We start from the raw sequence: 16,940 nt of genomic DNA on the forward strand, positions 1-16,940 counted from the left end.
AGCCGCTACCGACACAGATTGTCTATGCTGGTGAAGATGAAACACTCGATAACTAAAAACGAAAACTGGCTAACGTTCCTGTGTGGCATTATCATGTGATAATGGAAAGAGCTAAAGAACAGGATGACATCTCATTGGCACAGCTTGGAGTTGTTTATGTGTTTAACTATAAACTAACACCCACATTCAAATTCATCTTTGTTTGTGAATTTAAAGACAACCATTGACAAACTTCAGCCAACATTACATCCGCCTCATGAGCAGAATTAATTGTGTTAGTGTCAGTGAAACTGATTTGTGTGTGTGTGTGTGTGTGTGTGTGTGTGTGTGTGTGTGTGTGTGAGAGAGAGAGAGAGAGAGAGAGAGAGTTCAAATGACAACATCAGTAGATTCACTGCAGTGTTTGACACACTTCTGGAATTCGTAATGCCAAATGGGAAATATTAGAGAGCCGATAAAAATGTTGATATTAGTCTATAACTACTTAGGTGTTTTACATGAAGGTATTTTCTCTAGTTATCATCTTTTTTTTTTTTTTTTTTTTTTTTTTTTTTTACAGTAAATCCCACATAACATCAGTGCAGCACTAACCTTTGTGTGTTGGGTTTCCTCCTTTAGCTTTGCCTCAGTAGCGATGAGTTTTACCTCTTCCTTTGTCAGTATGGTACAGAACATGCAAAGTTATTCTGCTTAAAAACTCTTGTTTGAAAAATGCAAAAGTATAATGCTTTCACTTGGCAGTTTGGGCCATTAAAAACCGTAGCCACAGAAAGCCATATCTACAAATTATCCATTAATACTGAGGCATGTAACTAGTGAAGCTGAACATCCCTAAACTCAGTTTACTAACCTTTTAATTTACAGAATAAAGTTTAATCACCTTTCTGGGCTAACAGAAATGTATATTATATTAATATGTAGTAGACCTGTAAATAATACTAATCGGTACCAAACTTTATTTATGTCTCCTAAAAACTGAGCATTTAAAATCAACATAAATTATCCCAAGCAGCTTAATTTTTCTTCTATTGGTTATATTCATATTTATAGCCTATATGTCAGTGTCTATGATCATCTTTTTATTATGAATGCATAATTAAGGATGATTACATTAAGAGTGTGGAAAACCCCAATAATTTACAAAAAACAAATACATAACTTGCACACATTCTTTTCCCGCCATGACATTTTTTTTTTTTTTTTTTTTTTTTTTCATCCGGATATGGACACAGAGTGGTACCTCTTCGCTTTATTCGTACTCTCTGTCGTACTCGCGCTCCCCGCCTCGCCTCTCCCACCCGCTCCAACCCCCTCCGGCCTCGCTATTGGCCGAGCGGGACGTCAATCAGGGGATTATCCGCGTCGGGGTAGGTTGATTACGGACGGCATCGCTGAGAGGGGCCGGGGAGAAAACACTGCATTTAAAACCGCCCAGGGAAGACACCGCATTCACCAGGCTAGTTTTATTTTTTGCAACCTCCTGCCCTCCCTCCTCGTCTGTATCTCTCCCTCCCTCTCTCTCTCTTTCTCTCTCTCTCTTTCTCTCTCTCCCCTCTCTCTCAAACTCTCTCTCTCTCTGTCCGCTTCACAATGACTTGGCCGTGAGGAAGGCAGCACCGGTTTACCTGAACAAGTGGACTCACTCCTGCCCATTTGTCTTTTTCCCCCCTCCAGCACTTATTCCTCTTGTGACTTTTTTTGCGTGTGTAAAGCTTGGATGTCGGGTCGGATTGCATTAAAGCTGCTGCCACTCTAAAGAAAAAGAAAAAGAGGAGGGAAGACCCCTGGACCCTGCTTTTTATGTTAACTTGGATGTTACCATAAGCTGAGGATAACAGTAGAGGTGTGTGTGTGTGTGTGAGTGTGAGTGTGTGTGAGAGAGAGAGAGAGAGAGAGAGAGGAAGAAGCCAGGTTATGTAGCCAGGCATTTCTCTGGATACATTTCCTACCCGTGTTTACATCTTATAATTGGATTTTCCATCATTTCCAGCAGCACAAGCAGCAGCAGCAGCAGCAGCAGCAGCAGCAGCAGCAGCAGCAGCCCAGTTCAGGTTCAGGGACTTCTTCTCTCCTCCTCCTCCCTCCTCTCCTCCTGCTTGGAGCTTGCAGACTGGTCCACAGCTTTGTTTGTGGATTGCATTTAGCAAAAATAAATAAACACAAGCAAAAGATGGGACTACCTGCCCTGGAGTTCAGCGACTGCTACCTGGACAGCCCGCTGTTCAGAGAGAGGCTCAAGTCCCACGAGCTGGAGCTGGACAAGACCAACAAGTTCATCAAAGAGCTGATTAAGGATGGGAAGGCGCTGATCCAGGCTCTGAAAAGTAAGGGGAGTGTGTGTGTTTTTGTGTATATGTGTGTGTGTGTGTGTGTGTGAGAGAGAGAGAGAGAAACCGAGAGAGAGAGAGAGAGAGGTCTGCAGGAGCTATGGTTGATTGACTCAACAGTTCATCCATGCTGACAAACAAAAAGCTGCTTTGGTTGCTGGAGTTAACATGCCTCTGGTGTGTGTGCGTGCAGGACACGGAGTTTGAGAGCCACTACTCTGGAAGTGTTATCACACTATCATTGAGATCATTTAAAGCCCTGACCGTGAGTGTGTGTGTGTGAGAGAGAGAGATAGATAAGGGGCATAACAGAAGTTGAGAGGCATGGCAGGAGGCGGGCTGAGTGAGTGGTGCCTGGCGTCCTCTGAAGCTGTCAGCACATTTGATCCCATCAGGTTACATTAAATGGTGTTTAGAGGAGAGAGAGAGTGCGTTTCAGTGATGACTTCAAGATGTTTGGTGATGATAACAAAGTTCCTAGAAGGCCACCAGAACCTGTTTTAAATGACGATCCTTGTGATTGTCCAGGAGAATGAATAGAAAATGAATGCAGCATTAGGCTTGCTTCTCATACGTGCTGGTGTGAGTGACAGCTTGGACAAGTGAGAGCAGGGCGGCTTGAATCCCAGAGCGGACGGGGACAAATGGCACTGCCACCACACACAATGCACAACAGCTCCTTCCTCCATTCACCCGCTGATTTCTCAAGCTCAGTTTCACTTTTGGGGCTAAGATTTGCTGTTTAATCTGAAGTTCCTTCTTGTTATCTCAAGGTGCTCTGACACGCTATCACACACACATTCCCTGCTGTATCATGATGTAATTTAACTTTTTATGGGACGAAATGCTCAATGGTGGCAAACAGATGGAAGACAGAGAGGGAAATTCAGTCTCAGAGGTAGGACCATATCAGCAATTTTGCATGTTTAGTGTAATATCTACAATGTTTATATACTTCACATTTTGGCTAATCTTTTCCCAAAGCAAGCAGTCATATTTTAGAGCTCTGATATCATTTTTCCTCCCTTTTATCCAGCTGTTGCTTTCCATTCATTCCTCTACAATATGAAAATGAACTCTCAGGGACATTGCACTTTCTTCACACCAGTTCTGTATCTCTGTAACAAAGTCGTCCACATTAGTTCAGAGCAGCAGCGCTGTTGTGCTTTGATGACTTGAAATTGGGCGGAGTGAAATGGTCCCTTTGCCAGAAAATAGTCCCTGGGGAAGCATTTGCTTTACACAGACTAGCATCAGTTGTGTGGTTAATGAATGTTTATGACTTTGTTGGTCGCACAAGCAGAACATTGTCAGGAGGCTGTGTCAATCAAAAAATCTACTTAAAAATCAAGGTGCTTTGGTTATATGTGGTGAAATCCATAGTACCCCCGCACATGATTTGCAGAATGGTTTGTTGCAGTGTAAAATGTGGCTCAAATGTCATAAACAGGCCAAACATTTAGAGTCACTGGTGTGGTCCTTTAGGGTTAGACCCACATATAGGGCTCATTTGGGCCTATTCACAAAATTGGATAGCCAGTATCACCTGTCTCTGATGTGAGGTAACTGATGCAGTTTTGTTTTATCACACTTTTATTTTACAGATGCATTGACATGTTTCACTATTATTGTAAATATTACCCTCTGGTCACTGGAACACTTAATGTCCTGTGGTGTTGATGCTGTTTCAATGGCATCCACCAAAGGATCTTGATTAGGAGGAGAGTCGCCAATCAGATTGCAGCCAGTAAGACTGAACCCATATCTCTTTGAATGGGGAGTTGTCTATATCTAATGTTTTATCATTTACATTTTGTATTTATCGACACTGTCAAATTGTATTCAGCATGGAGTCATACAATTTTTTTCTAAGGACATTGGTGCTATACAAAAAGATATGCCTTTGCTATCCACCACCCCAAGAAACAGCAAAGTTGTGACGCTCTGTTGTGCAGCAGCCTTTGTCGTTGCCACGGTAACTCTAAACTGTCATGTCAGGCATGTAGTCCAGTTACAGAGATCATTTTAAGAGTGCATGTTCATTTGTTTTTCTTTACCAACTTGGTGGTGTTGAGTTAGCGTTGGCTTGTCCTCGCCAGGCCTCGCAGCGCAACAATTTTTCGTAAATATCAAAGTTCATATATCAAATATCAAAGCATTTCAGGTTTTCCCTCTGTAAACTGATGGATTGCCCCATTGCCTTCTGTTTTTCGTTTCAAAAAGTCTCTGCCACATTGTTGTCAAAAATATTTATTTTTTTTTTATGGATTTTTAATTTGCTTTCTTTCAAATCAACACATTGTGTTTATTTCCAGCTATAAACTGCTGCAACTTTATAAATACATGTTTGGCAATGGCTAAACCAACCAACCAAACAAACAAACAAACAAACAAAGACCCAGTGTTGGTCAAAACCCAATATTCATTGTTCAAGCCTGTCAGAGCTCAGCGATATTAAAAGAATACATTAACCTTTGGCCCAGCAAGCTAATTGATCAACTTACCATCATGCAGTGAGAAGACTGGCTTGCAGTTTCATCTTCATGTGTCAAACATCTTTGTGGCTCACCACAGTGCATACAGTTACAAACACTTGACAGATGCTGTTTCTGACTTTGTAGATACTGTATTGTTAACGCAGAGCTGCATAAACCTCCGGAAAGTCCAGGATGGAGCAGATACACTCATACCTGAACTTTCCACCCCGGTGTTTTCTGCTCTGCCTCTGATGGGCCGCTTTAAAAAACCAAACCAGCATGTCAGTGAACAGGAGCTTAGTTCTCTATCGCCACAAAGCTCTGTCAGCTGACACGTAGCTATCAGGACAATTCTGCTATTGTCCGTTAGTCAGATCTAGAAATCAAATAGCATGACCTGATTTAGTGAGGTCGGGCTGAGAGAGACAGAGAGAGACAGAGAGAGACAGAGAGAGAGAGAGGGAGAGGGAGAGAGAGAGGGAGAGAGAGACAGACAGAGACAGAGAGATAGAGAGTGTGTCATTTGGTCAGCATTGTGCCATTGTGACTGTTCAGTAGCAGGGCTTTGCTGAAAAGGACCACACATGGTCAGCAAACCTTTCCTGGCTAAATCTTGTTATTTTTTCAGCACTACACAGTATTGTTGGATGCCTCTCGGCCGTGGGACACGACTGGCAAAGTCAGCCAGTTGGAAAAGAGCTATTTTTGTGAGCAGCTGGACTTTTGATGGGATTTTGGAGCTCCTTCTTTTCTGACAAATAGTCAGACTATTCTTAGCTGCACTGTAAATTTGTCTGCCATAACTTTCATCACACCTCGATCTCATGCATTCAGTGTTTCTCGCGAGTTGGTGAGAGGCCGTCCTGGGACGTCCCGAAGGTTTTGTTAATTGCTAATTGCTGTGGGGAGAGATGGCTCAAAGTCTTCTACCAGCTCTCACACATGTTTTTGTCATAACCACTACATGTGTGTTACCACAGAAAGGGAAAGCGTAACATTTACAGCCACCATGTGCCATACTACTCAGATCCTGTGCTGTGCTACTGTAGACTTCCTGAGGCTTGTCGTCGTGCAGCTACCTTCCTCAGTTTTTCCCACTCAGTGTAAATATTCAGGCGGTCGGCCTGGATAAATTAACAACCTGTCAAGTAAACTTTTGTAATCGATTCATTTCTGGTGCTGTGATGCGTGAAACCGGCAGTTTTCTTCGATGTTGTTTTCACTCAACGCTTTAATGCTGCCAAGCGCTGAAAGTGTGATTGTGAACTACAAGGACCATAATTCATTGCACCTATGACACAGCACATCTGTGCTCCTTTGAGTCGTGCTGTGACTCATAAGAACGGAGTGACAGTTTGAATTCAAATTTGTTCTGCAAGATTGAGGGAATGCTTCACCCAAAAGCTCCTGATTTTGTATCATGTCGAGCTGCAGCTGAGAATCATTTTCGTTATTGATCAATCTGCTGATTATTTTTCTGATTAAATGATTAGTTGTTCAGTCCAAAAATGTCTGAAAACGGTGAAAAAATGTTGATCACAATTCCCCACAATACAAGGTGACGTCTCAAAATAGTTGGCGATTAATTTAATATTTGGCAATTCGGTCATTCAACTACTTGCTGCAGCTTTAGCATCATGAATGTCTGATATTTTAATTGCCGGTGTCACTGCGAATGAAGGTTCCCAAAACTGTCTACATCTCTATTAGCAGGGATTTGTTCAGCGACTTCAACAAACAGCAGCAGTAGAGGATATGAAGCCATCTTTTTCAAATTCTCAAATACATTTTGTGCACTGTAACCAAAGCCGTGTCTCTCTGTTTCCAACACTGTGTTCAGTATGTCCTTGTCTCTAGGACAGATTTCTGACTCTTGCAGTTTTCAAATGCTTCCACCTTCCTGTCTGTATTTTTGCCTCCTGAAGCTGATACAGAAAGTGAAGGCGCATATTCTTTCAATTCCCCACTTCCATATCTGCTTTCCCAAATAAATCCTACTGGAAAGCACTTCTCGAAGCCTAGCGAACGCCAGCTAGCCGTGGCTGGGCCTCAGAAACATCACTTATGTGTAATGATGTCTTCTTTGACTGGTTTCATCGGCGTTACGTCCATTCCATCACAGTTTGGGGCGTTGCTAATAAATTAGCCTGGCATTACTAGCATTGCAATCTCCTGCCTTGTTTCTGTTTCCATGGAGACCACATGCTCATAAACACCGTTTTGTGAAAACTGGTTTTGTCTTGTGCTCAAATTTTAACAGGCTGCAGTACAGACTCTCTGTGGAGCATTTGAGACTTTTGGAAGAGAGACGCTGGATTGAGAGACTAATTATGTGCCAAACCATTGTAATTACCTTAAAAAAAGAAACGCCATTTAAACCACTTCACCCAGAATGCCTCTTGCACGAGCACCTGTACGCGACTGGCGTGCACTGAACTAAAGACTCGCCTCTGTCTTGTCCAGTGGCCAGAAGTGCGATTCGCTCGCTGGATATATGCTGATGCTTCAGTCAGTGTCGCGACTCAAGTGCCAGACAGCTTTTGGGTGGAGTATTCCTTTAAGAAACCACAGTACCTGGAAAAATTTGGTTTGCTGAGCTTGCTAATTGAACCATCAATAACAAGTCATCACTACCCTCCCTCCCTGTGCTGCAAATTAAACTGACGACGTGAAGGAAACTCTGCTCCCATATAAGGCCTGATGACATTTTAAGTGGTAATTTGCAGTTTAAGTAGATCTGTTTTTTTTTTTTTTTTGCTCATTTGTTTCAAGTTAAACTGTGGAGCAGGGCTCACTTTGCAAATTTACTTCTGTGTCATCCTGTTGGTGGGTGTCAAATTAGTTTATAGCAATTAGATCCACAGATGCATCCAGACACACACACACACACACACAAACAGACTTGTGTTCTGACGCCGAGTGCTTCAACCACACAAGCTCACTGTAGTTTGAATTTGTGAGGGCACACACACACAAATAAACTTAGCTGGCTGATGCAGATGCACGTGCACACACAAACATACACGCCCAGGAAAACATATATACACAGCCTGGATGTGTGTGTTAGCCAGATGTCATATAAGGGCAGATGCAGCCTGTCATTATGGAGCCAGTTTGAAATGCTTGGCGCTCCGCTCCACCTCGGCATAACACGACTCAATCAGCCAAGCAAACCCTAATTACCAGCTAGGCATTTCCCTAGTGCGGCGCAGGAAACGAGACGCTGTGTTTTGACAGCGTGTATGACACTCACACATGATGTTTCCATGTTTCCAGCTGGACAAGAAGCCAGGGGAGTGACGTGAAGACAACTTGAGACATTTAGCTGTCTAGTTCCCGTCACGGGGCTCAGCAGGCTAAGTCGCTTACCGTCCGCTCGCAGTGGCTCGGATTTGAGTCTAACTTGTGACCTGTGCTGTGTCATCTGTTTCTCTTCACTCTCGTTATTTAATGACGCAGCAACAGGAATTCTGTAAAAAAAAAAAAAAAAAAAGAATCTGCAAACTCAGTTTTATTTTGTGATCACTCAAAGACCTTGTTAGTTCTTCAGACGTCTTGGTGCATTTCATTATTTGCACAGTGGTGGCTTTGATAGATGGGCGTTTGTTTGATCCGTACTACACCACAAAGTCTATAGGAAGCTTTTTTTAAAACCTGAATTAATTCTAACATAACATTTAGATTGGACTTGGATTCTACACACAAGTATCCATGGATAGGTTTTATCAGTAGGTTGGTATTATTGTTATTAATGTTTCAGTGGAGAGTTTGAATGTCCAGTGGTGTAACCTTTTCATCAAAAAATCAGTCAAAATTAAAGGTAATGAATATTGGCACAAAGTATAAGCCATTGACAGCCTCAGTAACATACAGTGAGGAAAAAATATCGTAAGTATCAGTCCTCCGAAACTCATTTCTGTCAAAACGTGGAGATGACCGCAGTGATTAGGTGATCAGTCAATCATTCAATAAGTCAAATAATCATTGTAATATAATCTCAGAACCGCAGCCGCAGTTTAGCGCTTTGTAACTTTATTTTGAAAAGCGCTCAACAAATAAAGTTTATTATATTATTATTATTATTATAAATCTAATTCAGTTTCCAAAGTCGGTGGTTTTTCATATGAGGTCATGATCTGCTGGAATGACAGCGCTGCTTCCTGGGCTCAGAAATGTTCTGGTCTGTGAGTCATCTTAGTCTGTTTCACACACTCGAACAGACACACACTCACACAAACACACGTTACAGTGACGGCATGACATTATCCCCCTGTCACACACACAGATCGTCTTCCATATCCGCTAAATTGTGTTTTCAGAGCCTGGAAGCGGGTAACATGAGAATGAATGTCAGGGTGACGCTGGTCAGGTAAAATCCCCTGTCCTGTTAGTGTGTGTGTGTGTGCCTCCAGGGCTAACAATGTGTGACCTGAGTGTGTATCTAACCTCTAACAGGCTGATGAGATGATGCCACCAGATTAACTGCGAGGAGAGCGTCAGAAAGAGGCATACCGAGAAAAAGAGATAGAGAGATTATCAGACCTTTGATGGATGGCCTAAGAATACAGTATTTACACCATATCTTTTATCATTTAAACAAACAATATCACATAACAACATAAACAATAATCATCACATTAGGACAGTACTGCTCTTCCTTATTAGTTAAAAATAAAAAAGAGACATACAGCATTGCAAAGCAGTGAATTTCCTTTAGGGACAGACTGATATAGTGGCAAAACAGACAGTATCAGTAGTATCATCTTTAAAAAAGCAATATTGATATTTGTCAGATGTTTTATTTTTACTGTTAATATTGATTGATTGTGAAATTGGCGCATGTGAACGCATTTACAACTGTAAAATTAGCACCAGCGTCAAACACACACGGTCTTTTGTTTTTAATAAACTCATTTGTCTTTAGTCAGGCCTGTCTGGAAAGGTAAACATGTTTTGTAACTGCATTATTTTTACAGTCCTGCATGTCGGTACCAGCTGTTATAGGTGGGTCTCAAAGAAGCCATTATGAAAAAAAAAAAAAAAAAAAATCCCACTCTTAATTGGCCTTTATGGTGTATCAGGTGTTTCCTCCAAATTCATTCAGCTGCAATAACATTTCCATCACTTGCCAGAGCAAAATTTCAAAAATGTGCACTCGAGCCAAATTTCCCTCTAACGTACAAAGATGTATAGCTGTATGCTTGCGATGTTTATGATCAGTGTGGTGATTAAGTAGAAAAACAAAGTCATATTTCTCAACTACAACCTGCACTAGAGATATAGCTGGCGCAGGAACAGTTATGAGCTCGGAGCCCACAGTCACATTATTCCCCGAGTGACACTGCTGCATAAATTCACAGCGAAAACAGAGCGAAGTGTGTGTCATCCTAGAAGAATGACTCGCCGTGCACGCTGTGTGTATTTTCAAAGGAGTGACCTAAAAAGCAGACACATTGTTCAGGCATGCGCTCCCCTTTGCGTGTGGCCTGCGACTGGTTAAAAACAGCCCTCTGCCCCATTAGCGCGGAGTCGATAATGGCCCCTTTTCCAGGCGTGCAACTTCGACTTCGGATTGAACCTCCAGCTGCTCCTAGCAACCTGACAAACACGCTGTTGTCCGACTGAGAGTTTGGGTGTAAATGTCGCTAGAATGAAGAAGTGGGAATTCCCTGGCACTGACCACAAACTCACCATGCACTGCTTGTATTCCTATTGTTAGTCTTTTCTCTCCGTTCTGCTCTTTCTCTTCCTCTCCCTCTCCCTCTTTCGCTCTCTTTACCTCTTTTTTCTTCTATTCCTTTAGATCACCCACTGTGCTGTTAGCAGTTAGTAATAAGGTTAATAGTAGCCATTTGCAGGCTCAACTGTCAGTGGCGCTGATAGATGAGGGTCTGACTCTCTCGCTCTCTCTCTATCTCTAACACACACACACACACAAGTGTAAACACACACCATAACTAATTGTCTGTTGTGGGTGATCGAGGGGAGTGAACCCTCTTTCTAAAGGTTCAGAGCGAAAGAAGGGTATGTGCTGGGGGGCAAAAGACAAACAGAAAGGCAGAGTGTGTGTGTGTGTGTGTGTGTGTGTGAGAGAGAGAGCAGGGTAGAAGGGTGGTGGTGATGGTAGTGGGGGTGGTGGGGGGTGTCCTTGTCTTCCACACCAGTGTTTAAAAGCCATTATTTTCTAGTGAGGAGCAGGTCAAGAAGAGGTTGTGGAGAGAGGAGGAAGAGACGGATGAGAGGAGAGGAAGAAGAGGAGGACAAAGGGAAAAGGAAGAGGGAGAGAGGCGAGGCGGGGGTGTCACTCTCTCTCTGAAGGCATTCCTCTGCATACATCATGTGGGAACAAAGAGGAGAAGAGTGTGTGTGTAGCATATTGTGTAAGCATGGGTATCGTGGGTGTACTAGATATCATGCATCATGTGTGTTTCCCATTATATGCAAGTGTAATTTTGCATGTGAGGCTACAGTACGTGTCCATACCCAGTACATATATGTGTGTGTGTTTGTGTGTGTGTGTGTGTGTGTGTGTGCACGTTGCCACTGCAGTATAGTGCAGTGGGGGTTGGGGGTCTTCCTCTTGCAGTGACGTAGCCGGGAGGAGAAGGAAATTAGGGCACGACTCAGCCCATCACTGGTGTTATTGTTGTCTTGCCTTTGTCAGGGGAGACTGTCTGAGATACACACACATACACACATGCCTGCACACATATTCACTGACTTTTAGCACCTTACTGGGTCAAAATTACATAGATATTTTTCGAAAAAGAAACGGCTGTATAGATACCCCACTTGCCAGCATTTTAACATTTAACCCTTTTGTAATTAGTTATAGTTTATCTTTGCAACTTCTAATGCACGCATTCCTCCTCTTGCACAAAATGGGATTTTTGGCTGGTGAAGGTTCTCATTCTTGTGCATGAATACATCCACAGGGCACATTTTGGCCCCTAAAGGCCCCTAAAGTGGGATGGGGGTTAGGGTTATGCATGTGAAGAGGACAGGTGGAATGTGTGTAAACTGCAAAACCCTTTTCAACAGGTCCCGCTCTGCAAGAGTGACTGTGTAGCCTCATATATCTATAATGCATGCCCTCATTAAAAATCAATTAGAATTATCAGTCAAGTCAGGTCATCAGTTGTATTTATAGGCAGTTTTAACATAACAAAGGACTCTCCAGAGGTTTGAAATGACAGTAATTGTACATGGAAAACATACGGCACACATAACTTGTCTTGTGATCTTATGTTCCGCTTCATCTCATCGGGTGCGTCTTTGAAGTCACGTCTCGCTCCTGAACTCCAGCTGCACTGATCCTGGTAAATATTTTAGCTCAGGACCATATTCAGTTACCGTGCTTGGTAACAGAATCATGACTCAGCCCCTCGATGCACCATGCTGCTACCTACTCGTGTTGTCTCTCACACCAGTGTGGGTCTTTATTTTCCTGGTATGCTGAGCACACTCAGTACCTTCACTACAGGTGACATACTGCACATGCTTGCACATGCACATGTAACATAGCTGTTCAAAATGTCATTTTCCTTTCAGCCTCATTCTGGTTGTTAGTCATTTCTTTTCCCCCCCTTTAGGCTAATATTTCCATTGAAAGCATTCAAAACGATTTAATGTTCACACATGCTAAGGCCTTTGGGAGGAATTATATGCTTATACTTCATGCAGATTGAATTTCTCCAGGTGGCCTTTGCGTGATTTAAAATGCTTATTAAATGTACAGTATACCATAAGAGAGGAAGAGGAGGAGGAGGAGGAGGTGGAGGGAGGCACAGAAAAGAAGTGCAGTGTTGATGCACTGTCAGTATGAAGGATGTAAAAGAGAAACATTTAGGAGATCTACAATAAGACACATTTTGTGGTGAGAGGCAAGAGGAACTGAAAGAAATCAAGCCCACTTTAGTTCTTCTTCTTTCTCACTTCTCTCTGCATGGTTATAAATCCAATACTAAAAAAAAAAAAAAAAAAAAAAAAAAAAAGAGAAGTCGCACTTTTGAACATTTACACCTCTATCCTTGACATCAGCGCGTGAAACCGAGAAGGAAGAGGGATTTCAAACAACCACTGCACTTGTTTTTTTTTTTTCACTTCACATGCTTCAGCACGACTATTTCACCGCTGTGTTTGATAATGGAAAGAATACCCCCAAGACACTGTAGCAAGCTTCCTCTTTGGCTAAATGCAGAACATCATTATCACGCATGGTGCACCTTCTCAGCACCTATCAATACACACTCACACCCTTGCATGCGCACAAATGACTCATAGTTAAACTTGGCCGCCAAAGTAGAGCTATGTTTTACTGGTATGTTGAGGCAGGTTTTTTTTTTTAAACTGCAGCTTGTGAGCATTAAAGTAGAGCATTTATTTCCCATATAATGTTGTTATTTAGGCAGCCATGCTGAATTATTATGCCTTCGTTTTAGATCTATTTTTGATGCTGTGATGCACCAAATGGGCATCCGAACCTGGTGTTTGTCCCGGTGTGAATGCACGGCTCTGTGTGAATGTGAACCAAAGCTGGCAGGGAAAAAAGACAATGTGCGCTTTGCAAAAACCTTCCCTCAATGAATGACAGTTGAGAAAAAATATGTGCAGAGTAACCAACCATCACAGGCAACTCTGTCCTTACTACACCCAGTTCTGCATGATCATGCATACTTTATATACAAAATGCAAAATATACATCCATAGGACGTCATCTGTAGTCACGGTATTATGCATTCATACTCAGAGTAATAAAATCTTAAAATCCTGTTTTCCCTGAAAGAAGTGAAAGAATCTGCCACTGGGATGAGATAATGTCACTTGTTTCCAATGCAAACCAACTTGATTCAAGAATGTTCTTCATCCTGCTGGATTCATCAGCCTCACTCTCTCTTAACAACGTGTCCTGAAAACAGGAAACCTCTGCAACGATGTTCGCCTGTTTTTAAGAAAAATATGACTTCAGGAGTAAATATGTCAGTGAAGGATGTGTTGAGATGGACTTTGCTTGCTGTGTGTCTGGCTACACACTGATTTGATCAGAGTGCTGTATTTCCTGAGATCATAAAGCTGTGAGCAGCCGGCAGGGAGAGGGAGGGTGGAAAGTGAACTCCGAGGAATGCTTTTTAAACTGTCTGCGCGGCGCTATCTGATTTGCTTCTGTTCGGTCATAAAAGAGAAGCTGCACTTTTCACAGCCATTTCAAAACCTGTTTTTACTGCGGTGGTTATGGAACAAATTGTTTAATTTGATCTGTTTTAACACCAGAGGCAGCGTGGTGAATGACCCCCCTCCCATCCTCACCTACACACACACGCACACACACACACGCACACACACACACACATGCTCACTCACTCACTCGCACACATCCTCCCTTGACAAAAGCAGCACAGCAGCCTTTTGGATGCAACTTCAACTCGAACAATGTCAAGTTTGTTCCTGAATTTAAGCCTAAAATCAGTTTTAGAGATGCAAATCCAAAACAGAAAAAAACGCCTGGCAAACTGTGCAGTCTGGTTTCCTATCCACACACACTGTAGGCTATGAATCTGAATCTGAAGTCTTGGCAGTGTTGTTGCGGATGGCAGGTTTGGCACTATTGCACAGCAGACTGAGGAATTTGAGAATCTGAATGAAGCGAAGCATTTGAGAACCTCAACCTTCACTGAAACCTAGATTCTTTCCTTCTCGCCCTGCTTGCCTGCTGATTTAAGTTTTTTACCTCTCTGACTGCTAGCAGGCCCTTAGGTAGGGTCAAAGGTCACATACATGTGTGCGCATGTGTGCAAACGTGCTGCATTCACTAAAGTAAAAGTGGCAACAGCAAAATGACAGTTTTCCAGTAGAAGTAACAATCCTGCATTCATGATTTTACTCCAATAAAAGTAAGTATCAGCAGTGAAATGTACTTAAGTATCTAAAATAAAAGTCATCATTGTGGAGAAATTAAATTGATTGATTGATTGAAAGAAGAATTTTAATATTGTAGGTGTAATGGCTCCATATACTCTAACGATGCATCACATTTCACATATTTGATATTTAGGCTAAAAGCTTATTCAAAGTAAAAAAAAAAAAAAAAAAGTAAATGTGGTGCAGTAAAAATATCCTTCTGAAGTAAAGGCATGAAATCTCATAAATCAAAACTGGACTGAAGAACTTGAGTGCTCTCTCCACCTGTGTGTGTGTGTGTGTGTGTGTGTGGTCTGTAGGCTGATTAAAGGCAGCCAACTTTCTCACTTTATTTGATAACTGTGAAAGCATGTTTACAATGTCTCAGGACACACACACACACACAACACACACACACACGCACAAAAACACACATGCAGGCCCCGGCGCCGTGTACGACACTCTTACAGTTCCATAAAGTGTCACAAGACTTCATATTGCATGGTTAAATGATAATGTGGGAGGAAAATATGCTTGTGCAATAATTCACATGGTATCCAGGGAGAAAGCTGCTGACTTGGGTTAATTATTGAATTCCATGGGGATAAAATGTAGAGCGGAACTGAAGTTTTTTTTTTTTTTTGTAATTCTTTGAGGAAAAATGGCATATGTAATAGAGTGAAAAAGAGAGAAAAGATTCATCCGATCTGCTGCACCTCTTGAAAGTGAAGCTTCACCTCAGGGTTGTCATTCCCTCCTGTGAGCCTGCAGTGTTGAGCTGTCAGTCGCAAATTCAAAATGTGTGTGATAATGAACCTGAAGCTCTCAGCCTGCGGTGAAGGAAAGGTGTGGTTCTGAAATCACGGTCCTCTAACAAGAAACCGTAGGCCATGGTGTGTGTTTGTGTGTGTGTGTGTGTGTGTGTGTGTGTGTGTGTGTGTGTGTGTGTGTGTGTTTATACAGACGACTTTGTTACCCAGGCTTGCTACAGGTGTCGTATTCAGCAGTGAGCAGTATAATTTTACTGTGGTAGCTTGAAATGTAACCGGCAGAAGTAGCCACCTGTGTGGCGCAGATCAGGCAGAAACACACACACACACACACACACACACAGACTTTCTGCCTGACATGTTGTTGATAAAATAACTTCTTCTTCTCCCGCATCACAGCCCTGAAACTGAGTCAGAGCTATGGGAGAGGAGCCAGCGTTACTCAGAAGTCATAAGTCAGCTTGCAGTTAGTTTTTACCCTCCTTTCAGGGAAGTGTGAATCTAAAGCCAATCTGCAGCACGACTTGTAAGGTGAAAGCAGGTCTTTCCTTCCAGGAGGGACGGTTTTGTCTCTAGATGCTGGACAGAAAACAGTTACTCTTTGTTGTGTTTCAGAAACACCTCGACTGACCCTGAGGACTCATTTCCAAGCCGGTTTTCAGGGAACTGTGAATCCTGTGAAGTTTGAGAGCTTACTTCACTTCGCCTCTTGAGGCGTGCACAGGCTTTTGTCCCCCCAAAGAGGAAGATACATGGGAAAATAACAATATAGTCTTCTTTTTCACGAAAAATCCCCTCAAACAGGCTTTAAAAAACAGCTGTTGGTGACGTTACCTCGCATGTTTTGGCTCATTTTGTTGTTTGGTGGGGTAACTTAACAACCGCAAACGATGTGATGTCATGTTGAGATATTTCCAGTACAGCTACAGTTTAATAACAGAAAAAAAAAACATCAAAAAACATCACTAAAAACTAAAACGGTTGAAGTCACATTTTGGTGTCGAGGAAGAAGACTAGTGGGGAAACCTGTAGGCCAGAATACAGTGCAGCCACAACATGCTGCATTCTGAATATGTGCAAACTCGTCCTCTTGTTCTTACTAAGACGATTGCTATCGATTCGTTATTGCTCCCCACCACCTACACACACAACCCACTGTTGAATGCCACAGGTTCAGGCAAGCTCTCTGGTTGTTAGCGGGCATTCTGGGAAACGTAGGAAATTATTAAGTAGGAGCAGACAAGTCAGGCTGAAGGGAAGTTGGCACACCGAACAGATGAATTACAACATTGCATCATTACAGCTGCCAAAAGTCGGCGATTTCAGTCATGTAGCACAGAGCACCTGCGGCTGACTGAGAGGTTTGCGTCAGCAGTTTTGTGAGAATGCAGTACCACAATATCACCAATGTAGTCCATTTCAGAGCGAGAGACGCACACGCTGCCGGCCTTTATTGCCCCTCTTGTCAT

The 16,940-nt window shown here is 42.5% G+C and overlaps 1 protein-coding gene across 4 annotated transcripts in view; it reads left to right on the plus strand.

The window, feature by feature from the left end:
• Window positions 1–1,395: 1,395 nt before the first annotated feature.
• LOC115371344 (rho GTPase-activating protein 26) overlaps window positions 1,396–16,940 on the plus strand; it is a 132,368-nt gene continuing 116,823 nt past the window's right edge. Inside the window, exons 1-2 of one of the 4 annotated variants that reach the window (XM_030068664.1) lie at window positions 1,396–1,843; window positions 1,991–2,324. In XM_030068664.1, coding sequence (XP_029924524.1) covers window positions 2,171–2,324 — 154 coding nt within the window. In that variant the 5' untranslated portion in view covers window positions 1,396–1,843; window positions 1,991–2,170. Of the gene's footprint in view, window positions 1,844–1,990; window positions 2,325–16,940 lie in introns of those variants that run through there. The other 3 variants (XM_030068665.1, XM_030068666.1, XM_030068663.1) reach the window with 3 other exon arrangements.

Source organism: Myripristis murdjan, chromosome 14 (assembly GCF_902150065.1).
Source record: "Myripristis murdjan chromosome 14, fMyrMur1.1, whole genome shotgun sequence".
In the NCBI taxonomy this organism is placed as follows: domain Eukaryota; kingdom Metazoa; phylum Chordata; class Actinopteri; order Holocentriformes; family Holocentridae; genus Myripristis; species Myripristis murdjan.